General features: G+C 43.6%; 1 protein-coding gene across 1 annotated transcript in view; it reads right to left on the bottom strand.

The window, feature by feature from the left end:
• Positions 1-14,161: 14,161 nt before the first annotated feature.
• Positions 14,162-26,398, bottom strand: part of LOC132386029 (E3 ubiquitin-protein ligase TTC3-like) — a 60,273-nt gene continuing 48,036 nt past the window's right edge. Inside the window, exon 7 of the mRNA XM_059958313.1 lies at positions 14,162-14,338. Coding sequence (XP_059814296.1) covers positions 14,162-14,338 — 177 coding nt within the window. The remainder of the gene's footprint in view (positions 14,339-26,398) is intronic.

The following is a 26,398-nucleotide window of genomic DNA, read 5'->3' on the forward strand; positions in this document are numbered from 1 at the left end:
CTGACACCAATGATGATAGATACTGGAGTCACGTACACTTGTGTACAGCCACAGTATGCCCTTCACCTTCCCACGTCAGGAAAGTTTATTAAGACGGTAGGGTTCTCGGGGAAAACACAGTTGACACAATGCACGGCTCCAGTGCGGTTGAGAATGGGAAATAAAGAAATTGTTTTGCCGGTGCTAGTATTTAAAGGAACTCCAATTAATTTGTTAGGCAGAGATGCCTTATTGAAATTGGAATTAAAATTAGAATGCACCAGAAATGGGCTGAGTGTGGAAAGAGCAGGGGCTCAAATGATAGTGTCAGAAGACAAGAAGGCTAATGTCTTTTGGATAGGAGACATCACAGATCAGATTCAGGAAACCTGGGAAAAATGGAAAAAGGGCGTGCAGGCTATATTACCCAGGGCTGTAATGCCCAAATCTGAGCTACATTGTACAGTGATTTTTGACGAGACTCAGAACAGGGAATTAGAGGAGAGATGGCACCTGGAGGTATGTACCCAAAAGAACCTGGAAGGGGAGGCTGTGATAATTGGAAAGCAAGGGGCAGCTTTACAAGTTAAGTGGAACACCTTTTTAGAAAAATGGTACAGGACACCGGAGGCTGCACCCCACGTAACATTGTTGGTAAACAAGGGCTATCAGTCTAAAGTCTTAGGACCCTTAGTTAAGAGTGTTGAAACTGTAACAGTGTGGAGGAAAATCACGCCAGAGGTGTGGATATCAGAAGACAACAATTGCATTAAAATAATGGTAAGTCTAGATATGGTAGGGACAGTGAGAGAGGTCGAAATAACTCCCCAACCACACCTGCCCTTGCTGGGAAAGGAAAGAGGCCAGCAGAAAGATAAAAGGTTAGATGAGTTGCCATCTATTCTGTGGTCACAGCATGACACGGACGTAGGGAAAATAAAAACAGCTAGTCCGGTGGAAATAAGGCTAAAAAAGGAGCAATTCCACCCAGGAGACCACAATACCCTTAAGACCAGAAGCAGAAGAGGGAATAGCATCAACAGTGCAGGGGTTGCTTGAAGCAGGAGAGCTTAAAAGAACAAACAGTCCATGTAATACCCCGTTGCTGCCGGTCTTAAAAGCAGATAAATTTAAGTGGAGATTGGTGCATGACTTGCAAGCGGTAAATGATGTTGTAGAAGACTGGCCAGCAGTAGTCCCCAACCCACACACGCTTTTGACTAATGTTCCACCAGAAGCAATTTACTTTTCAGTGATTGATTTGTGTTCGGCTTTCTTCACTATTCCTCTAGCCCACCAGTGTCAGTATATGTTTGCATTTACTTATAGAGGTGCTCAGTATACCTATACCAGAATGCTGCAAGGATTTAAACATTCACCACACATTTTTAATCAGGTATTGAAGGCAGACCTAGAGGGCATACCATTGGAAAGTACATTGTTACAGTATGTGGATGACCTGTTGATTTGCTCCCACAGTGAGGAACAGTGTGAGCAGGACACTATAACTATGTTAGAGAAGCTAGCGTACGGAGGACATAAAGTATCCAAAAAGAAACTGCAACTTTGCACGCAGCAAGTGGAGTACTTAGGCAGGGTAATATCCAAGGGAGTGAAGGCGATAGCACCAGATCAGATTGAGGCAATAACTAAGGCCCCCAAACCCCAGACTGTAGGGCAGATGATGATGTTTTTGGGAATGGCAGGATACAGCTCAGACTGGATAGGAGAATATGCTGAGATTGTGGCACTTTTGAGAAAGATAATGAAAGAAACAGGACATACAAATTTGAAGAACTGCTTACAGTGGAATGGAGAGGCGGAGATAGCTTTCAATACTATTAAACAGGAATTGCAGTCAGCACCAGCATTAGCTTTGCCTGACTACGAGAAGGTTTTTCATTTGTATGTATCCAACCGACAGGAGGGTTATGTCACAGCGGTTCTAACACAAGAGACAGGCACAGAAAAAGCAAAGCAGCTGATAGCATATTACAGTATGAGACTAGATGAGGTGGCTCAGGGGTATCCACCCTGTTATCAGGGATAAGCAGCGCTGTACTATGCTTATGAAAAGGCATCATTGGTAACCCTGGGCTATCCTGTGACTCTGTACACACACCACAAAGTAGCAGAATTGCTGGAAAGAGGGAAATTTGTGCTGACGCCAGCCAGGATAGCAGCGTATCAGATGCTACTGACATTTCCAGACATAACCGTACAGAGATGAACTACCAGTAATATAGCCGATTTTGTCCCTTTGGGCTATGAAGGAGAGCCCCATGATTGTGTAGGGAAGACGATGGCATTTGCCAAATTGAGAGCAGATTTACGGTCAGAACCACTAGAGGATGCAGATAAAAAGGTTCTGTTCATAGATGGCTCTTGTTATAGGGACTATGATGGAAATCATGTAGGGTTCTCAGTCGTGCAGCATAACATAATTAAGTCACATAATCCTAGGACTATTTGCTATGCATGTATCCTAAAAATGTAGAAGACAATGGTGTGTTAATGAGAGTTAGCTAAGAGATGTAGATTAGAACATTGGTCAGTTCTGAGTTTGCTATTATTTTGCTCAGTTTTGAAACTTGCTATTTGCTATGCATGTACCCAATTTAGTAGGAGAATGAAATCTTAAGAATGTAGAAGACAATGGTGTGTTAATGAGAGGCAGCTAAGAGATGTAGATTAGAACATGATTAAGTCAATGGGACATACCTGTGGTACCTGTGAAACTGGACCAGGACATTGATATAAAAAATGCTGTGACCGGGGATCGGTGGGCAATCAGCAACTACCTCAATGACTGTCTCAGCTTCGATTTGCAAATTAAAGTTTAACCCTTCTTGAAGAATCTTCTGTGTCTCCTGGTCATTTCTGGGGCACGAGAAACCACGACAATTGACATCTGAGACCCCGTGAGTAAATATAAAAGAGGGCCTGGGGAACAACCCCTTTAGATGCACCAGGAGAAATGCTAGAGATCCCATGACAGCGTTTAATAGCGAGATACCCGCACTTTTAGATTTAGTATTGATGACGTATATTATCTATATATTTGCATTGATATTATTTTTGTGTATTTTTACTAATACTGTTAAAAATAGTATCATGAATAGTATCATGAATAGACTTCAATGACGTCTCTATCTTTGCTGGTAAGTTACCCAGTTACTGGGTTTGTAACGATAGTCAGGAGGTGCCGCGCTCCTCGCGACACTGGCAGGGGGCCCCACGATATCCACATGAATGTGGTCGAAACGCCGGTGGGCGGGATGGAACTGCTGCGGTGGGGCTTTGGTGTGCCGCTGCACCTTGACTACTTGGCAGTGCATGCACGTTTTGGCCCATCCACTGACCTGCTTGCGGAGTCCGTGCCAAACGAACCTATTGGCCACCAACCGGATGGTTGTCCTGATGGAGAGGTGCGCTAAGTTGTGAATGGAGTTGAAAACTTGTCGCCGCCAGGCTGCCGGGATGATGGGGCGAGGTTGGCTGGTAGCTACATCACAAAGTAGGGTCTATGGTAGGCATGGGCAATCTACGGCCCGGGGGCCATATGCTTTTTAATCTGGCCCGCAGAACTTGATGAAATTATATTAATAAACCTTGTTAACGTTTTATCCCCGCAATTCTGGCGTTTTCCCAATAGATGACGCACTCTATATACATTGACCTTTGTTGAGGTGCAGCGTATTACTCCACATTTGCGCTTTACTCTTTGACCTCTCACCCCTTCTGTAAAGAAAAGAAAAGTGGATAGAGAATGTCGGGTGTTTAATAAGGAGTGGACAACTAAATATCTTTTTACCGAATACCGATCAATTGCTGTATGCCTGATATGCCAAGAGACTGTGGCGGTTTTTAAAGTATATAACATCAGCCGTCACTTTGCCACAAAACATGCCAACTATGCTAGCGACCAGTCAACGAAAGAACGGGAAGCTAATGCTCAGAGGTTGGCAGCTAATTTACAGGCTCAACAAAATTTTTTTCACCGTCAAACTGCCATTCATGGGTCAAGTACCAAGGCGAATTTTATGCTGTCATTCAAATTAGCAAAGGCCAGCAAGCCTCTGTCTGAAGGCGAGTTTTTAAAAGAATGTATGGTGGAGACAGCAGGTGTATTGTGTCCGGAGAGCAAAGACAAATTTGATAAAATCAGTTTATCACGCAGGACAGTGACTCGCCGTGTAGAACTGATAGATGAAGATATAACCAGCGACTTAAATAAAAAGGCAGAGTCGTTCACGTTATATTCATTAGCACTGGATGAAAGCAACGATGTAAAAGACACTGCTCAGCTCTCATTTTTATCCGAGGAATTAACAATACTTTTGAAATAACGGAGGAGTTTTTGACAATGGAGTCTCTGAAAGGAAAAACACGGGGAGAGGACTTGTATGACCGGGTGCCTGCAGTCATCGAAAATATGAAGCTCCCTTGGAGTAAACTTATCAACGTCACCACGGATGGATCTCCTAATCTGACGAGGAAAAATGTCGGCCTGCTGAGGAGAATACAGAATAAAATGAAAGATGAAAATCCTGACCAGGATGTTATTTTCCTTCACTGCATCATCCACCAGGAATCTCTATGTAAGTCGGTATTACAGCTGAATCATGTTGTGAATCCTGTCGTAAAACTTGTCAACTTTATACATGCAAGGGGAACCGTCAGTTCATCACGTTCCTGGAGGAAACTGATGCGGATCAGCAGGACCTACTTTATCACTCCCGTGTCCGCTGGTTAAGTTTGGACAAAGTGTTTCAACGAGTATGGGAGCTCAAAGAGAAGATCGGTGCATTTTTGGAGTTACTGAGGAAGGCCGGCGAATTTCCTGAGCTGAGCAACAAGAGCTGGCTTTGTGACTTTGCATTTGCTGTGGATATATTTTCACACATGAATGAACTGAACATGAAGCTACAGGGGAAGGACCAGTTTGTGCATGACATGTACACAAACGTGAAAGCCTTTAAATCCAAGCTGGCTTTTTTCTCCAGGCAAATTTCGAATAAGTTATTCACTCATTTTCCCACACTAGCCACGCTGGAAGAGGCCGGTGCAAATGTGAAAAAATACAGCGAGTCACTGGATGCGCTGCACAGAGAATTCTGCCGTTGCTTTTCTGATTTTGAAAAAATTGACAAGTCACTTCAGTTGGTGGCCTGTCCCCTGTCACAAGATCCTGAAACAGCACCAGAGGAGCTACAGCTGGAACTGATCGACCTTCAGTCTGACCCCGTCTTAAAAGAGAAGTTCAACTCTCTTAAACTGAATGACCTTTATGCTTCACTTGGTAAAGAGGTGTTTCCAAACCTCCGGAGGACGGCACAGAAGATGCTGGCGTTGTTCGGCTCGACCTATTTGTGTAAACAGGCATTCGAAGTAACCATTCCTGCCCCTGAGCCATCCAAGTCTCTGTAATGGCCACCACATCATATCTCCAAGTACTGATCCATGCTCTAACCCAGGCATGGGCAAACTAAGGCCTGCGGGCCATGGGCAGCCCGTTAAGCTTTTTAATCCAGCCCGCAGAACGATGAAATTATATTAATAAACCTTGTTAAAGTTTTTTCCCCGCAATTCTGGCGTTTTCCCAATAGATGATTAGACGAATATACATTCGTGGCGACCCATTTCCTGGCACATCCGAACCGGCTCACAATTAGCCAGCGTTCCGGATAAGGGAGATAGCCTGCGGGGATTTGCGAGCACAGTGCTTTGGAGCCTCTGCGCCACGGGGGGGGGGGGGGGGGGGGCAGGTTGAGGGAGGCTTAAAAGTGAGGCTGGGGATTTCGAATAAAGTTTTTTTCTTTGACTGCAGTTACCAACTCCGTGTCGTAATTTTAGTGCTGCATGTAGCACACCTCTACACATTGACCTTTGTTGAGGTGCAGCATATTACTCCACATTTGCGCTTTACTCTTTGTTCGGCTCGACCTATTTGTTTGAACAGTCGTTCAGCAAACATGTTCATGAACATCAACAAAGCCAGCCACAGATCCAAGTTAACTGACCAACACCTCAGATCCATCCTGAGAATCGCCACAACAAAACTAAATCCAGACTTTGATGCGCTGGCTAAAAAGGGAGACCAACAACACTGTTCCCACTGAAATTAAAAATAAGTTTCTTCGTTGTGTAATGTAAAAAATGCATTTTAAAATATTTTTTTCAATAAGCCTTACATGTTACATGTCATTTCTGTTAAGTGATGGACATGAGTAGTGTATGAGGTGTATTACCAAAACACTCCGTCCATCTGCTCCTGGTCCAGCCCCCGTCAAATTTTAGAACCCTTTGTGGCCCACAAGTCAAAAAGTTTGCCCACCCCTGGTCTATGGAGAAGTCGTGGAGCTGCAATTCTGTAACTAGGGATCTCATCGTCTGCCTGCTGCGCCTCCGCCAGTGCTGCATAGTCCACCCCCTGGGACAGAGCCTGGATGTAGGTCTGGATAGTGCATCCGCCACGACATTGCCCTCTCCCGAGACATGCTGGATGTCCATCGTGTACTCGGAGATGTAGGACAGGTGTCGCTGCTGGAAGGACGACCAGGGATTGGACACCTTCGTGAACGCAAAGGTAAGCAGTTTGTGGTCCGTGAACGCGGTGAAGGGCCGACCTTCTAAGAAGTACCTGAAATGCCGGATTGCCAGATACAGTGCCAACAGCTCCGAGTCGAAAGCACAGTATCTGAGCTCGGGTGGCCGCAGGTGTTTGCTGAAGAACGCCAGGGGTTGCCAGCGATCCTCGATGAGTTGTTCCAGCACTCCACTGACTGCCGTTTTAGATGCGTCCACTGTGAGGGCGATAGGGATGTCCGTTCTGGGGTGCACTAGCATCATGGCGTTTGCCAAGACTTCTTTGGTTTTAGCAAAAGCGGCTGTGGCCTCTTCATCCCAGGTAATGTCCTTGCCCTTACCCGACATCAGGGTGTACAAAGGGCACATGATACTGAGGGGAGGAAGTGGTGGTAGAAGTTCACCATACCCACGAATTCCTGAAGGCCTTTGATTGTGGTGGGTCGGGGGAAATGGCGGACTGCATCTACCTTAGCAGGCAGGGGGTTGTCCCATCTTTAGTAATCCTGTGGCCCAGAAAGTCAATGTTGTTGAGACCGAACTGGCATTTGGCCGGGTTGATTGTTAGACCGTACTCACTCAGCCGGGCGTAGAGTTGACGGAGGTGGGACAGATGCTCCTGACGACTACTGATGGCTATGAGGATGTTGTCCATATAGACGAAAGCGAAGTCCAGGTCGCTTTCCACCGCGTCCATGAGCCGCCAGAATGTCTGTGCGGCATTCTTTAGGCCGAGCAGCATTCAGAGGAATTCGAAAAGGCCGAACGTGGTGATAAGTGCTGTTTTGGGGATGTCTTCAGGGTGCACCGGGATGTGATGGTATCCCCGTACGAAGTCTACTTTGGAAAATATTCTTTCCCCGTGCAGGTTTGCTGCAGTCCTGAATGTGCGGCATGGGGTAGCTGTCCGGTGTAGTAGCCTCGTTCAGCTTGCAGTAATTGCTGCACGGTCTCCAGCCCCCTGTTGCTTTGGGCACCATGTGCAGGGGGGAGGCCCATGGATGTCAGACCGCCGTATGATCCCCAATTCCTCCATCCTCTTGAACTCCTCCTTCGCTAGTTGGAGCTTGTCCGGGGGAAGCCTTCAAGCACAGGCGTGGAGGGGTGGTCCCTGGGTCAGGATGTGGTGCTGTACACCGTGTCTGGGCATGGCTGCCATGAACTGTGGTGCCAGAACTGATGGGAAATCCGCCAGGACTCTGGTGAAGTCATTGTCGGACAGCGTGATGGAGTCGAGGTGAGGGGTTGGCAACTGGGCTGCACCCAGGGAGAACATTTTAAAAGTCTTAGCGTGGACTAGTCTCTTCCCTTGCAGGTCAACTAGCAGGCTGTGAGCTCGCAAAAAATCCACTCCCAGGAGCGGTTGGGCAGTGGCGGCCAGTGTGAAGTCCCACGTGAACCGGCTGGAGCCAAATTGTAGCCGCACCGTATGGGTGCTGTATGTCCTTACTGTGCTGCCATTTGTGGCCCGCAGGATGGGACCCGGTTCTTTGTTACAGGTGTTGTAACTTGTTGGAGGTAAGACGCTGATCTCGGCTCCGGTGTCAACCAAAAAGCAGCGTCCCGGCTGCTTGTCCCAGACATACAGGAGGATATCAGATGGCCAGCTGCCCTAGCCATCAGCGGTGGCTGGCCCTGGTGCTTCCCGGGAACTTGCAGGGTGGGCAACAACGGCAGGCTTCTGCGCCCCACCGCTGGTGGTAGAAGCACCATTGTCCGTTGCCTCTGGGTAGCTGAGCCTGGTCTGATCTGCTGTTGGGCATGTGGTTTGGTGATCTGTGTGATGGACGCCCCACTCTCCTTCTTGGCTTTCCACAGCAAGTCCGCCTGGGCTTCCACCTTCCGGGGGTCACTGAAATCTATGTTGGACAGCAGCAGGCGTATGTCCTTGGGCAGCTGCTCCAGGAATACCTGCTCAAACATGAGGCAGGGTGTGTGCCCTTCAGCCATGGACAGCATCTCTTTCATCAAAACTGACGGTGGCCTGTCTCCCAAACCATCCAGGTGCAGTAAGTGGGCAGCTCGCTCACGCCGTGAGAGTCTGAAAGTCCTTATGAGCAGGGCTTTGAATTCAGTGTATTTGCCATCCGCTGGGGGAGATTGTATGAACTCCTCAACCTGGGCGGCTGTCTCCTGGTCGAGGGAGCTCACCACATAGTAGTAACGTGTGGCATCCGAGGTTATCTGCCGAATGTGGAATTGGGCTTCTGCTTGCTGGAACCATAGGTGAGGTCGCAGCGTCCAGAAGCTTGGCAGTTTTAACAAAACTGCATGAACAGCGGCGTCGGTCATGTTCGGTCCAAATATTGTTTGGGCTGTTGGGGTCACCAATTGTAGCGGTGTGCTGCACACAGCACTGGAATAATGATACACAGATGGTGAGTTGCAGTTGTGTAAAAGCTTTATTCAAACTTCGCGGCCTCGCTTTAAAGCCTTCCCGTTTCCATACACCCCAGGCAGAAATGCTGTAAGGGGCACATATTCACAGTCCCTTCCCACGAACGGGCATTTCCGCTTGCTGGTGAAGAAGGCCTGGCACCCTTTTTGGGGTCGGCTTCTCTGCCGGCGTGTCATTTTGTGGGCAGGTTTGAGTGTGCTGGGAACTGGGTCGCCCCATAATATCATTTATCACACGTCATTTGTGAAAGAAGGTTGCAAGTCAAGGGTGTACAGCACAGGCCCACAATCAAGCATACTTTCTTCAGCCAGTGATTGGTGTATCAAGGCCGACCTGGATGGGAAAGGCAGTTTCCCGGAGCAAATAGCTTTCACCACAATGCGTCCAGATATAATCGTCTGGTCTGAGACCAGTAGAGAAGTGGTTATCGGTGAACTCACAGTCCCCTGGGAAGACAACATCGATGAAGCCCATGAGCGCAAGTTAACCAAGTATTCAGAATTAAGATCAGAGTGCAGAGACAGAGGGTGAAAGGTGTCATGCTATCCATTCGAAGAAGGGTGCTGTGGCTTTATTGCATTCACTTTCCAGAAATGGCTGCGTGACCTTGGCTTCACTAGAAGAGAGATCAAGTCAACCAGCAGGGCTGCAGCTGAGGCAGCAGAGACAGGATCATCATGGGTGTGGACTAAGTATGTCCAGAGGGGCAGATAGTCGGACAGTGTATCTGTCTTTTGTAAACCCTTCAGTAGCTGCATTGACAGCTGAAAAGTAGACTATCTGTTGGATAGAAGCGACCAACAACTCTGATAGAGGCAGATGACAAGTTGTTTAGCTGGTCAGTGGAAGATGGTGCTTTAGCACTGCTGGCCCACCATCTCGAGGGAGTCTTGATTATAATCGGGCCGAAACTCCTGAGGACAGGAGGCAGATCAACTGATGATCCCACTGATGATAGCACAGGACAGTTAACATCTTAGTTCATGTGTATTTTCAATTCTAATACCTTTAGTGTTCCAAGTCAAATAGGCTTGGTCCATAATAGAGGAATAGGAGAAAAATTTAGATACAATAGGACTTGCTAGAATAAATTGATTCAACCCAAAAAATTTCCAAAATTGAAACCATATTTGTAAAGTGTATTTAACTATCCGATTATCTAATTGTTTATACAATTTCGCAAAAGCAAAGGAAAGCGAAGTCTCTGAAATAGAACCCAGTGAAAAAAAACCCTTGTACTGATTTACATTCAAGATTTACCCAGTGAGGGTTTGAAGTCATATCCATGTCCCACAGCCAATATTTCAAATAGCGGATATTGATTGCCCAATAATAAAATCTAAAATTCAGCAGAAGCAGACCACCCTCCTTTTCAGACTTCTGTAAATATCTTTTGCCTAGCCTGATTTTTATTCTGCCAAATATAAGAAGAAATTTTAGAATCAACACTGACAAAAATAGATTTCAGAATAAAAATTGGTACTGCTTGAAATAAATATAAAAATTTAGATAATATAGTAATCTTCAGCATTGATCTGACCTATCAATGACAAAGACATTGGAGACCAATTAGTAAACAAATGTTTAATCTGATCAATTAAAGGTAAAAAGTTAGCTTTAAATAAATCCTTACGTTTTTTTGTAATTTTAACCCCTAAATATTAAAATAGTCAGTAACCAATTTAAAGGATAAACGTCCATAAATTGGAACATGCATATTTAGAGGAAACAGTTCGCTCTTATTAAGGTTCAGTTTATAACCCGAAAAATTACTAAACTGAGCCAACAAAGATAAAACTGTGGGAATGGATTTCTCAGGATTAGAAATATACAGTAATAAAACATCTGCATATAATGATAGTTTATGTATCTCATTCCCACGGGTAATGTCAAAAATATTAGGTGATTCCTGAAAAACAATTGTTCCAGAGCAATATCAAATAAGAGGACAGTCTTGCCTGGTGCCCTGAAATAAGGGAAAAAAGGGAGATCTTTGTTTATTAATGTTAACCAAAGCTATTCGGGTATTATATATAAATTTAATCCAAGATATAAATGTTGAACTAAAATTAAATTTCTCAAGTACAGTAAATAAGTATGGCCATTCAACTCTGTCAAATGCTTTCTCAGCATCTAATGAAATGACACATTCTGGAGTACTACATGAAAGAGTGTAAACAATATTCATTAATCTCCTAATGTTAAGAATAACAGTTTTTAATAAATCCAGTTTGATCCACAGATATAATTCAGGTAACGCTTTCTCCAACCTAGTCGCCAATATCTTAGAAAAAGTCTTAGAATCTACGTTCAACAAAGACGTCGGTCGATATGATGCACAATCAGTAGGATCTTTATTCTTTTTCAAAATTAAGGAAATAGAAGCCCTGTAAAATTATTGTGGTAATTCACCCAGTCTAATTGCTTCTTTAAAAACTCTATCTAACCAGGAGAGAGAATGGAAGAAAAACACTTGAAAAATTCTACTGTATAACCGTCTGGACCTGGTGCTTTACCAGAATCCATTGAAAGAATAACACCTTTTATTTCTTCATCTGTAATGGGAGTTTCTAATATTAGACGTTCTTCGAGTGATAATATCGGAAAATTCAATTCCCTTAAAAAGTCATACATGAGATTAGGATCATTCGAAAAATCAGAATTATATAAAGAGGTATAAAAATCTTGAAAAGATTTGTTTATTTTGTCATGATTAATTGTCAAATTATCTTGTTCATGGATCTTAATGATTTGGCATTTAACCAAGGCAGTTTTTAATTGATTAGCTAATAATTTACCCGATCTATCATTGTATATAAAACTCACTTCTGGTTTTCATTAATTGATTTTCAATCGAGGATGTAAGTAATAAATTATATTCCATATGAAGCTCGACTTTCTGTCTATAAAGCTCCTTGCTAGGAACGATGGAATATTTCTTATCAATTTCTTTGATCTTATCAACCAATAATAATGTTTCATTCTTAATGCATTTCCTCATACCAACAGAATAGGAAATAACCTGACCATGGATATATGCCTAAAAGTATCCCGTTGGAGATTTCTTCTATAAAATTGGTTGAAAAGAAGAAATCAATCTGTTCCTCCATAAACTTAACAAAATCCATGTCTTGAAGCAGATTGGAATTAAATTGCCATTGTCTAATACTAGGAGCATTAGTAGGAGTTTCATTGGAGCATTATCAGAAATGTCAATAATGTCATAGTTACAGTCAATCACAGATGGAAGGAGACGAGAGCCAATATAATTGATTCTAGAGTAAGGATGATAAATGTATGGAAAAAAATGAAAACACTTTGTCCTTGGGGTGTAGAAATTTCCAAATATCCAAAATTCCAGAACCATTCATAAAAGAATTGATAAGAGTAGCCGATTTATTTGGTAAAGTTTGAGTAGATATGGATCTATCCATTGAGGGATTCAGACAACAATTAAAATCACCACCCACTATCAGCATACAATCATTTAGATTAGGGAAAGCAGTAAATAAATCCTTAAAAAATTCGGGAAGATCAACATTTGGAGCGTAAACATTAGCCATAAACACTTTTTTATTAAAAAGTAACCCAGTAATAAATAAAAATCTGCCATTCGGGTCAGAAACAGTTTCGTGATGAAACACCTATCATTTTAGCATCCGAACTCTTGGCCCTTCCAAAACCTGAAAAAAAGTTGATTAACCTCTTTTGTCACATGAGATTCTTATAGAAAAATAATATGAGCATTCAGTCTTTGGAATACTTTAAAAGTCTTCTTCCGTTTAATTGGATGATTTAAACCATTTGTACTCCAAGAGACAAAATTAATAATCAGAACCATAAATTCATAGAATCAACCCTTTGGTATGTAAAGAGTTAACCGTAATGCAAACTCATGAACCCAAAAGAGGAACAAAAGCTCAGGGAGGAACCAGAAGTAATGACACTGCAGACATCTTTGTACTTCTAAGACAGTCCAAAGGAAAAAGCTGAAAATATAAAAAGATTCCTCACCCTCCACCCACAAAGACACAAGCCTAAAGGCCAAAAAGAGAACTAACACTAAATCTACCCCCATTTCTCCAAAAGATAACTTCAAAAATACATTTAAAATAAAGACCACCCGAAATCCAGAAAAAAAAAAAGGATTATACTGTAACAATCTTCAGAAAGTGATTTCTGAAAACAGGAAGAAAAAGCAAACGTCAGCGTATATTATAAATCGTAAAAAATAGACATAAGTAAATAAAAAGTAACACTTCAAAAAACAAAAAAGCCTTATGTACAGGAGAATGCAAAAAGAAAAGAAATGGTGGAATAAAAGAACAAGAGGAAATATGAGATCAGAACGAACCGTCATCTTGATTATATGAAACAAAAAGAGAAACAAGATATTCCTCCCAAAAAAATCCCCGTCAATCGTTAATAAAAACGTCAAAAATCAAATAATTTTAAAAAAAGATTAGCAAAATTAAAAGGAGAGAAAAAAAGACAAGTACTTCAAGTAAAAACAACTATAGTTAAAGTGTAAAGTGTCACTACACTAGTAACCAAAAACAAAAAGCTTAAACTTCTAAAGATCAAATTTCATAGCAAAATTGTAGGCTTTAAAAAACAGGTGCATAAGCACATAGTCAGGACTACAAAACCGTAGATTTATTAAAAATGGGTATTTATTAAAAATGAGTGTTCATCCAAAAAACTTCAAGTGGCGCTTGTAGACAGAAGAATATGGCGTTGTCCATCGGAAGTAGTAATTCTGAGGCGCGCAGGATAAAGTAATGCTGGTTTGAGACCCTTTTCATAACATTCCGACATGAAAGATTTAAAAGCCTATTGTGCCTTCATCACTTCTGGGCTATAATCCTCCACAAGACAGAATTTATCATTTTGAAATTTGATCATATTTTGCTGACGAGGGATGCGAATAAGCTGTTCTTTAACATGCACACAATGAAACTGGACAATCACTGCTTGAGATCTAGCCCCAGGGCTCGGAAATTGGGGAAAAGAGCAATGTAATGTTTAAGTAATAGGGGTTCGTTTGGAAATTCAGAGGTAAACGCATCCTTTAAAAGTTGAGAAAAGAATTTTAAAGGGTCCCCATTCTCAATATCTTCGGGGAGACCGATTAGATTCTGTCCTCTGGATGGGTTTTTGAGATTGATGATCTTTGATTTACAACTCTCCAGCTGTTTAACTGTCAAAGACAGAGTTTGTTCCAAATGAGCAGAGATCTTTCTTCTGAGCGCTGTCCTGTAATTTTGTGATTTTAGATTGTTGCTGTTTAACTTCGTGATCGAGCACAGCCAAAGAGTCCTGGAGTACCTTAAAGACTTCTTTAATATTTTGGTGTAGTTCAGTAGATTGTGCCTTCAAAAGATCCAACATTTAGTCTCATAAGTTAATTCAGTTCGCTTAGGTTCACCTCTTTTCTTCTTACTGTTCCCGTCGGAATCTTTCTCATTTTTTGAATCTGTCCCTTTAGATCTTGTGCTCATCGTACTCATTTCCATGCTCGTTTCCTCAAAAATTCACAATCAACGCTCAAGAAACAGTTCAAAAATAAAGTCTTATAGTGTACATAAAAATAGGTTAGATAAGGGTGATCCTGGGTTAAAAAAAGTAACAGTAGTGGAGTGAAGCTGGATCCAACCTCACTCCATGAGTGCCTAGTGGAGAAATTGAGGGCTACGGTCTGGAGGCAGGTCAGTGGGAAGAGGTTAATAGTTTGGTGTAGACTAGATTGGTTCAAGAGCAAGCTTATAAGCCATAGTGTTCTACGACTATCACTCATGACTTAATAAACTTTTATCAAGTTGCCCCTTAGCCACAAATGCTCCTAGGAAAAGAATCCCAGTTCATCCAACTTCTCCACACAGGCAAGATCCTGGTAAACCTCATCTGTACCCTCTCCAAAGTCTCCATGTAATGTAATGACCAAATGCAACTTCTCCTCACAGGCAATATCCAGATAAATATTCAAGAGTGTCAGGGAAGTGAAGTATATGCAGTGAAAATTATGACTTAGAAGGTGCTCAAGATGCTTAATGCTCTGAGGGTGGATAAATCTCCTGGACCTGATGGAATGCACCCTCGGGTTCTGAACGAAGTACCTGGAGAGATTCCACAGGCATTAACAATGATCTTTCACAAATCGATAGTTTCGCAATTGCGAATGTTATTCTGCTAAACAGAAACTATAGACCTGTTAGCCTGTCATCAGCAGTTGGGAAGTTGTTGGATTGGTTGTTAGGGATAAGATTATCGAGTACCTGGAGGCACATGACAAGATAGTGTGGTTTCCTGAAAGGAAATTCCTGCCTAACTAACCTACTGCAATTATTTGAGGAAATTACAAGCAGGTGTTATGAATGTACCACAGCTCTGAGGGGCCGAAGGGGCGGGAGCAGCCCCCTCCTTCCGGAGAATCGCAAGAGCACTATTAATTGGGGTCTCGGACCCAGGCAAATGAGAGTCAATGTAACGGTTTTGGCCATTGCTCTTAGAGACACCTGTGCTGAGGGCATGTCCCTGCTTCGTGACAGCTACCATGGATATGGACACCCTCGGGCAATGTGGGGCTGGGGATTGCATCACCCTACTTTGATGGACATCTACAACTCTGCAAGTCAAGATAAAAGGGGACTGCAGAAGGCGGTACCCCAGCGACGCACCATAAGGACTCGATCGCTCAACGCTCCCGTGATAGCTGGAAGCCATTCAAAAGCCACGTGCGCTCCGTAACTCCTTTGCCTGGGGAGCGGGTAGCTGATGATACCGAGAAGGACTTCGAACTAATAACAGGAAAACAACGCTCCCCTGATTCAACGGAGTTGCTTCATCAAAGACCCGGGCAAGTTTTTCCGTTTCTCCTCACTCTCTCTGAAACACGTGAAACCCAGCGATTCCCCAAAGAGACTGAAGCCTGTAGACTTCTGAGTGATTTTTATATTTCCAACGGACAATATATTATCTCCTAGACAACAGTCGGGATGATTTCTTAATGATGATTATTGCTATATCCGCACTTTAGATTGTTTTGCCGATGTATATGTTCTGAATATTTGTATTAACCTTACTTTTGTGCCCCCCATTATGAATAAAAACGTTCAAAAATAGTGCCATCAGACTCCAACGGACCTCTCTATCTTTGCTGGTAAGTTATCCAGTTACGGGATACGTAACACAGGGTAGACAAAGGAGATGATTTTCAGAAGGCCTTTGACAAGGTGCCGCATATGAAGCTGCTTAGCAAGATAAGAGCCCATGGGATTGCAGGGAAGTCATTAGCATGGGTGGAGCATTGGCTGATCATCAGAAAACAGACGGTGGGAATAAATGGATCTTATTCTGGCTGGCTGCCGGTTACCAGTGGAGTTACACAGGGGTCAGTTTGGGACTGCTGCTTTTTATGATGTATGTCAATGATTTGGACTATGGGATTAATGGATTTGTGACTAAAATTCCCGATGATACAAAGATAGCTGAAGGAGCAGGTAGTGTTGAGGAAACAGAGAGCCTACAGAGGGACTTAGATAGTTGAGGGGAAAGGACAAAGAAGTGGCAAATGAAATACAATGTTGGAAAGTATAAACAGCATCACCAACATTTAATCTAAATGTTTGGCCTAAACCAGGCTAAACATCACCTTGACTTCTGCTACCCCGGACTAGTGCCCCAAGATCTCTCTGCTATTAACGGTATTTGACCCGCAAAGTGAAACACCTTACGTATTTCTCTGCCCATATTTTAGACTTATCATTATCCTCCTGTATCTTGGACAGCCTTCCTCAATATCCACAACTCCACCAACTTTTGTCTTGTCTGCAAACTTACTAATCATCCCATCTACATCTTCAAACAAATCATTTACATGTGTCACTAACAGGAATCCAGCACGGGCACCTGTGCAACACCATCGGTCCTAGATCTCCAATCAGAACAACATCCACCTGCCACTGACTTCGCTCAGATATCCTCAAGTCAATTTTCAATCCTATCCACGTCTCCTCCAAGGATTCCACATACCTTAATCTTCTGAATCGGCCCACCATTAGGGACCATACTAAAAGCAATAGTGAAACCGAGTGATAGACAAACTAAGGTAGAACATACAAGGTAAATGATAGGGCACTGAGGAGTGCAGTAGAACAGAGGGATCTGGGAATACAGATACAAAATTCCCTAAAAGTGGCATCACTGGTAGAGAGGGTCGTAAAGAGAGCTTTTGGTACATTGGCCTTTATAAATCAAAGCATTGAGTACAAGAGTTGGAATGTTATGGTGAGGTTGTATAAGACATTGGTGAGGCCGAATTTGGAGTATTGTGTGCAGTTTTGGTCACTGAATTACAGGAAGGATATTAATAAGGTTGAAAGAGTGCAGAGAAGGTTTACAAGGATGTTGCCGGGACTTGAGAAACTGAGTTACAGAGGAAGGTTGAACAGGTTAGGACTTTATTCCCTGGAGTGTAGAAGAATGAGGGGAGATTTGATAGAGGTGTATAAAATTATGATGGGTATAGATAGAGTGAATGCAAGCAGGCTTTTTCCACTGAGGCCAGGGGAGAAAAAAACCAGAGGACATGGGTTAAGGGTGAAGGGGGAAAAGTTTAAAGGGAACATGGGGGGAGGGGCTTCTTCACACAGAGAACAGGGGGAGTGTGGAATGAGCTACCAGATGAAGTGGTAAATGCAGGCTCACTTTTAACTTTTAAGAAAAGCTTGGACAGGTACACAGATGAGATGGGTTTGGACCAATATGGTCGAGGTGCAGGTCAGTGGGACTAGGCAGAAAAATGGTTCGGCACAGCCAAGAAGGGCCAAAAGGCCTGTTTCTGTGCTGTAATGTTCTATGGTTACTCTGCAAACATCAGGTCGGCAGCAGCAGCACCTAAAAATATAACTATCTACACCTGATCCTTTGTTTCTTTATACATTTCTTCAGTTTCCAACTTAATGTTGTATTCTACATTCAATGAAGAACAAGTGCACACAGTGCGTACTTACGTACTACTACACTGCTTGGTTGCTGTATTTCTGCCACTTTTATGTTCTTTTGACTTGGAGCTTTCGATCTGCAACAGTAATCAGAACGTGGAAATGCCACCAACTTATTAGCATAAAGTTATTGGGAGTTTATGGCACAGAGTTATTTCTAACATAATAGCACTAAGTTATTGTTCACTTATTAGTGCTGTTATTGCTAGCTTATTAACAGTAAGTAATTGCAAACTTATTAGCACTGTTCTTGTTATCTTTGCAATATTGATAGGGAAAGGAGAGGTTCTGGAGGATTGGAGGATTGGAGAAAGGGAATAGGGATAGCCTAGGAAACTATAGACCAGTGAGTCTTACTTCAGTGACTGGTAAGTTGTTGAAGAAGACAGAGCTTGCAGCAGCCACTCCAGAGCTGATTATCTGTTATTTGTGACGTGGGGTGCCGTGTGCAATCATAATCGATTGAAAACAGACGTGGGAGTACGGAGAAACATCGGGACATTCCAGGAAGACGTTCTTCATTGCTGCTGCTGCTGTGGGGTCCGGGTCTCTGCTGAGAAGAACAGGCCCCCAGTCCTTGGGATCACGTTGCCGATGGCCGTTGGCGGGGCTGTCTTAATAGGCTCGGCAGAGGATGGTGCTCAGAGAAGCTGTTCAGGACGGGATGGTCGGAGGCTCGAAGGTTCAACAGACTTGGAGTCCGCTGAGGTCAGGTTGCTTTTAGTGTGTGCTGTGTCTGCGAGGCTGAGTTGGGTGATGCCACGGAAGTCCATACCGGGGTATTCCCTTCTGCCGCTGGCGTGGGATGGCAAGTCTGTCATCCTGGGGACCTATGGAAACTGTGGTGGTTTCTTTTGAACTTATAGTCTTTTAACATTTTTGGACTATTTTTACTGTGCCCATGGTCTGTTTTTTATCATCAATTATGCTATTGTTTGCACTGTTGTAACTATATGTTGTAACTATGTGGTTTTGTGCAGGTCTTGTAGCTTTAGTTTTTGGTCTTGTTTTGACTGGTGGCTTTGGAGCTCCTTTCTGGGGAATGCACTAAGATGGTAGCACAATATTAATACGCAGCAGCCTCTCCGGACTCTGGACTGGGGATTGCCAAACGTTACATGGATTATCTGGTGTAGTCTGTTTTGTCATAAATTTTCGTGATATCATTCTGGGGGAATGTTGTCTCAGTTTTTAACTGCATTGCATTTGTGGTTTCTAATGACAATAAACTGAATCTGAATCTGAAGATTCTGAGAGGCAGGATTTGTGAACATTTGGAGAGGCATAATATGATTAGGAATAATCAGCATGGCTTTGTCAAGGGCAGGTTGTGCCTTACAAGACTGACTGAATTTTTTGAGGATGTGACTAAACATGTTGATGCAGCAAGAACAGTAGATGTAGTGTACATGGATTTCAGTAAGGCATTTGATGGTACCCCATGCAACGATTATTGAGAAAGTAAGGAGGCATGGGATCCAAGGGAACATTGCTTTGTGGATCCAGAACTGGCTTGCCCACAGAAGGCAAAGAGTGGTTGTAGATAGGTCATATTCTGCATGGAGGTCGGTCACCAGTGGAGTGCCTCAGGGATCTTACTCTTCATGATTTTTATAAATGACCTGGATGAGGAAGTGGAGGGATGGATTAGGAAGTTTGTTGATGACACAAAGGTTGGAGGTGTTGTGGATAGTGTGGAGGGCTGTCAGAGGTTACAACGGTACATTGATAGGATGCAAAACTGGGCTGAGAAGTGGCAGATGGAGTTCAACCCAGGTAAGTGTGAAGTGGTTCATTTTGGTAGGTCAAATATGATGTCAGAATATAGTATTAACAGCAAGACTCTTAGCAGTGTGGAGAATCTGAGGGAGTCTGAGTCCATAGGACACTCAAAGCTGTTGCACAGGTTGACTCTGTGGTTAAGAAGGCGTATGGTGTATTGGCCTTCATCAATTGTGGAATTGAATTTAGGAGTGGAGAGGTAATGTTGCAGCACAGGTTGAGTGGACTCGGATTTTTCTCCTTGGAGCGACAGAGGATGAGAGGTGACCGAATAGAGCTGTATAAGATGATGAGAGGCATTGATCATGTGGATAATCAGAGACCTTTTCCCCAGGGCTAAAATGGCTAACAGAAGAGGGGAGTTATGAAGGTACCACAGCTCTGAGGGGCCGAAGGAGCGGGAGCAGCCCCCTCCTTCCGGAGAATCACAAGATCGCTATTAATTCGGGTCTCGGAAGTGAGAGACAATGCAACGGTTCTGGCCATTGTTCTTAGAGGCACCTGTGTCATGTGCAAGTCCCGGCTACGTGACAACTATCATGGACATGGACACCCTCGGGCAATATGTGGGTGGAGATTGATGGACAGCTACAACTCTGCAAGTAAAGTTAAAAGCGGACTGCAGGAGGCGGTACCCTAGCGATGCACCAGAAGAACTTGCTCGCTCAACGCTCCCGGGAGAGCTGGAAGCCACTCAAAGCCACGTGCGCTCCTAGCTCCTTTGCCTGGGGAGCGGGTGGCTGATAATACCGAGAAGGACTTCGAACTAACAACGGGGAAAACAACGCTCCCCTGATTTAACGGAGTGGCTTCATAAAGACACGGGCAAGTTTTCTTTTCGTTTTCACCGATCCCTCTAAAACACATGAAACCCAGCGATTCCTCGAAAGGCTAAAGTCTGCAGACTTCTGAATGACTTTTTATATTTTCAATGGACAAAAATATTATCCCCTAGACAACAGCCGAGATTACTTCTTAATGACGATTATGACTATACCCGTGCTTTAGATTGAGTATTAGTGATGTGCATTATCTGAATGTTTGCATTAACCTTACTTTTGTGCCCCTTTATAAATAAAAATGTTTGAAAATAGTGATATCAGACTTCAACGGACCTCTCTATCTTTGCTGGTAAGTTATCCAGTTACGGGATATGTAACGGGGACAGTTTTGAGGTGCTTGGAGGTAGGTACAGAGGAGACATCAGGGCTAGGTTTTTTTACTCAGAGAGTGGTGAGTGTGTGGAAATGGGCTGCCGGCAACAGTGCTGCAGGCGGATACAACAGGGTCTTTTAAGATACTCTTGCATAGGTAAATCAAGCTTAGAAAAATAGAGGGCTTTAGGTAACCCGAGATAACTTGTCTGGTTAGGACACGTTCGGCATGGCATTGTGGGCCAAATGGCCTGCATTGTGCTGTAGGTTTTCTGTGTTTCTAATTTAGTGCTCATAAGCTTACAATAGTGCTAATAAACTTAGTGCTAATAAGCTAACATAGAAACAGAGAAAAGATCATCGCCAGAGGCTCAGTAATCTCATCTGACTCCCACAACAGCCTGGAGTATATCTCGTCCTGGTGACTTATCCAACATTATGCTTTCCAAAAGCTCCTGCACTCCCTCTTTATTAATGCCTATATGCTCAAGCTTTTCAGTCTGCTGTAAGTCATCTCTACAATCGCCAATATCCTTTTCCATTGTGAATACTGAAGCAAAGTATTCATTAAGTACCTCTGCTATTTCCTCTGGTTCCATACACACTTTTCCACTGTTACACTTGATTCCTATTCTCTCACGTTTTATCCTGTTGCTCTTCACATACTTGTAGAATGCCTTGGGGTCTTCCTTAATCCTGCTCACTAAGGCTTTCTCATAGCCCCGTCTGGCTCTCCTACTTTCATTGTTAAGCTCCTTCCGGCTTGCCTTATAATCTTCTAGTTTTTTTAACCTTTCTTTAGACTTGTCCTGATGACATGTAAAAATTAAGATGTTAAGCTATGTATGATTCACTGGCTTTTTGCACCTGCAGGATGTGGTAAACTAATTATACTTTGCCTCCAAATATGCAGAATGAAAAATAAGGAATTATGTCATTGCGCACATTGTCTCGGTTGTCTGAACTTGACTGCCTTTTAAGGTGATTAATTGGTTTTTGTCTCGAAATACCACTGTTGCTGGGCATGTGATTATGGGGGTAGCTAAAAAATTGCTTCCTGTGTATGTGACAAAAAATAGTATAAAATTCTCTGTATCTCTGTGCTTTGGGAGAGAGACCCCTGTGTGTGCCTAAGGAGGGTCTCTCCAGTAGTGAACTACTAATAAAAAGCTGTTGCTTTATCCTCCGTAATACTCTGTGTTCTTCATCGGGTAATGGGTAATGATTAGAAGTAAGGTTTAACAGATTTACAACACTCTTTGTACATCCTCCCATCCTTTCCCTGTCTCACTGGAACAAACCTATACAAAACTCTACGCAAATATCCCCTGAATATTTGCCACATTTCTGTCGTACATTTCCCTGAGAACATCGGTTCCCAATTTATGCTTCCAACTTCCTACCTGATAGCCTCATATCTCCCTTTACTCCAATTAAACTCTTTCCTAACTTGTCTGTTCCTATCCCTCTCCAATGCTATGGTAAAGGAGATAATATTGTGCTAAGCTGCTCTCCCACTGAGAGATCTGACACTTGACCAGGTTCATTTCCCAATACCAGATCAAGTACAGCCTCTCCTCTTATAGGTTTATCTACATATTGTGTCAGGAAACCTTCCTGAACACACCTAACAAACTCTACCCCATCGAAACCCCTTGCTCTAGGGAGATGCCAATCAATATTTGGGAAATTAAAATTTAAATCTCCCACCACGACAACCCTGTTATTATTACACATTTCCAGATCTGTCTCCCAATCCGCTGCTAGATGTTCCTGTTACTATTGGGTGGTCTATAAAAAACAACCAGTGGAGTAGAGTTATTGACCCCTTCCTGTTCTTCCACCCACAGAGACTCAATAGACAATTCCTCCATGACTTCCTCCTTTTCTGCAGCTGTGACACTATCTCTGATCAACAGTGCCACACCCCCACCTCTTTTTCCTCCCTTCCTGTCCTTTCTGAGACATCTAAAACCTGGCATTCGAAGTAACCATTCCTGCCCCTGAGCCATCCAAGTCTCTGTAATGGCCACCACATCATATCTCCAAGTACTGATCCATGCTCTAACCCAGGCATGGGCAAACTAAGGCCTGCGGGCCATGGGCAGCCCGTTAAGCTTTTTAATCCAGCCCGCAGAACGATGAAATTATATTAATAAACCTTGTTAAAGTTTTTTCCCCGCAATTCTGGCGTTTTCCCAATAGATGATTAGACGAATATACATTCGTGGCGACCCATTTCCTGGCACATCCGAACCGGCTCACAATTAGCCAGCGTTCCGGATAAGGGAGATAGCCTGCGGGGATTTGCGAGCACAGTGCTTTGGAGCCTCTGCGCCACGGGGGGGGGGGGGGGGGGGCAGGTTGAGGGAGGCTTAAAAGTGAGGCTGGGGATTTCGAATAAAGTTTTTTTCTTTGACTGCAGTTACCAACTCCGTGTCGTAATTTTAGTGCTGCATGTAGCACACCTCTACACATTGACCTTTGTTGAGGTGCAGCATATTACTCCACATTTGCGCTTTACTCTTTGTTCGGCTCAACCTATTTGTTTGAACAGTCGTTCAGCAAACATGTTCATGAACATCAACAAAGCCAGCCACAGATCCAAGTTAACTGACCAACACCTCAGATCCATCCTGAGAATCGCCACAACAAAACTAAATCCAGACTTCGATGCGCTGGCTAAAAAGGGAGACCAACAACACTGTTCCCACTGAAATTAAAAATAAGTTTCTTCGTTGTGTTATGTAAAAAATGCATTTGAAAATATTTTTTTCAATAAGCCTTACATGTTACATGTCATTTCTGTTAAGTGATGGACATGAGTAGTGCGCAGGTGCACATACATTCTCAAAATAAAAAATGCGCTCCAGATCAAATAACGCGCTCCGCATACTGGCGCGCTGTCACTGTTCTGTCATTGTGCGTGTCGTTGTTGAGTTTTGGCACAGGAGACAATTGAATGAGAAGGAGCCAGACAAGCAGACCTGCATCTCCTACCGTTTTTGAAATAAAGACAGTCAGGGGGAGAGTGATGATGATAATATCTTGAAGGATAACAGAATTTTCAGTGCTTTAAAATAATAACTGTTACTATTAAAAAAAGCTGTATTTTATTCATTTAATTTTCAGTTTTAAAAGTCATTTCAATAAATAGCTAAATACCATGGGACTTCAAAGACAGATATTTTGTTGTAATGCATTTGTTCATTTTCAATTGAAATTAAAGCACATGTTTTCTACATATCCCATGATATTTTATTTTCTCTTATGAGGTGTATTACCAAAACACTCCGTCCATCTGCTCCTGGTCTGGCCCCCCTGTCAAATTTTAGAATCCTTTGTGGCCCTCAAGTCAAAAAGTTTGCCCACCCCTGCTCTAAGCTCATCCGCTTTGTTCATAATACTCCTTACATTAAAATAGACGTATCTCAAGCCATGGGTCTGAGTGTATCCCTTCTCTATCACCTGCCTATTTTCCCTCTCGCACTGTCTACAAGCTTTCTCTATTTGTGAGCCAACAGCCCTTTCCTCCGTCTCCAGTTTGTTTCCCACCACCCAGAAATTATAGTTTAAACTATCCCCAGTAGTCTTAAGGAAAATCCCCTGCCAGGATATTGATCCCCCTCGGATTCAAGTGCAACCCGTCCTTTTTGTACAGGTCATGCCTTCCCCAAAAGATGTCCCAATGATCCAGAAATTTGAATCCTTGCCCCCTGCTCCAATCCCTTAGCCACACATTTATCTTCCACCCCATTCTATTCCTAAACTCACTGTCATGTGACACAGGCAGTACAACCTTTGAGTTCCTGCTTCTCAACTTCCTTCCTTATCTGCTTTCAGGACCTCCTCCCTTTTCTTACCTATGTCTTGGTACCAATATTTATTTCCCTCCCCTTCCTTATTTTTTCTCTCTCTGCCCCTCTCAGAATCATTCTTTGCCTATTCTCCATCTCCCTCTGGTGCTCCTCTCTCCTTTTCTTTCTCCTGAGGCCTCCCGTCCCATGATCCTTTCCCTTCTCCAGCTCTGTATCCCTTTTGCCAATCACCTTTCCAGCTCATAGCTTCACCCCACCCCCACCGGTCTTCTCCTATCGTTTCGCATTTCCCCCTCCCCCCACTACTTTCAAATCTCTTAGTACCTTTCCTTTCAGTTAGTCATGACGAAAAGTCTCGGCCTGAAACGTCGACAGTGCTTCTCCCTATAGATGCTGCCTGGCCGGCTGTGTTCCACCAGCATTTTGTGTGTGATGTTTGAATTTCTAGCATCTGAAGATTTCCTCGTGCTCACCCACATACTTCCTGTCTCTATTCTATACAGGTAACATCTGCCTTGATCCATTGAGCGAAAACTCTCCTTCTCTGTCTCCCTTTACTCTGTCACCTGCTCTATACAGCTGTTATCTTTTTTAACTCTATTTGCTGTTCTAACTGGCTGACGTTCCCGCACTTGCGCAGTCGTCCCTCGATCAAACCGCTGAAGAAATAACTGTCTCCTTTTAAATTCTTCTCGCTCTTCTAACCGGCTGATATCCACACGCTTGCGCAGTTGTGTCTCACTCCATTAGCACTACGTTATTCCTAATATGGTCCAACACTGTTCTAAATCTATAAAATTCATATTGAATTCATGAGACCAAAAAATCAGGGACATTCTGAAGAGGAGTACTATACCCACCCCCCATCTTCCATAAATGCCCCAGCCAATCTGTGCACTGCGAACAAATCGTATAAGCTGAATGTGCTTTTAAACAAGTGGGGATCACAAGAAAGGATTATTTTTAGGTGTGACATTATTGGTAAAATCATAAAGATTGACTAGATTTATTTGACACATTGATGCACCATCAATAACTCACACTGAGACGTAGGCGAGATATCGGCTTTTATTGACTGGAAGAAGGAACCAGGAGTGAGTGTCTATCATACAAGGTCCTGGAGACTGAGGCCGATCTTCAGGCCGCAGGTCTCCTTTATACAGGGGCCTGTGGGAGGAGCCACAGGAGCAGTCAGCAGGGGCGTGTCCAGACAGGCACATAGTTCACCACATTCACCCCCCCTTCGTTTGAAAAAGTCCTCATGTAGCGAAGGTTCTTACAAGTCAAGCCGATCAGGCGGTCGAATCTGTCGCTGCGATCTACGTAGCACCGGCTGTGACCGCATAGGTGCCGGCAACATTGGCGATTGCACAGGGGACGGGGGTTGCGCGTGTTCTTGCCCACTAGGCGCCGGTGATCCCTCATGCATGTGCGAGGCGCCTGGTATAAATGCGTACGAAACGCCCGGTATACAAGTGTCGTGAGGAGTCTGTGTAGGGCCTGGTGAGTACGGTGTCACCTCTGGTGCAGGGTTCACAGTTACCGGAGAGCCTTCAGGGTAGTGGTCTGCTGCACCTGCGGGTGCCAGGTCGCGGATGGAGACCGTGTCCTTCCGCCCATCAGGTAAGACCACGTAAGCATACTGGGGGTTCGCATGGAGAAGGTGAACCCTCTCCA

The sequence above is a fragment of the Hypanus sabinus genome (genome assembly GCF_030144855.1).
Source record: "Hypanus sabinus isolate sHypSab1 chromosome Y unlocalized genomic scaffold, sHypSab1.hap1 SUPER_Y_unloc_5, whole genome shotgun sequence".
Classification (NCBI taxonomy): Eukaryota; Metazoa; Chordata; class Chondrichthyes; order Myliobatiformes; family Dasyatidae; genus Hypanus; species Hypanus sabinus.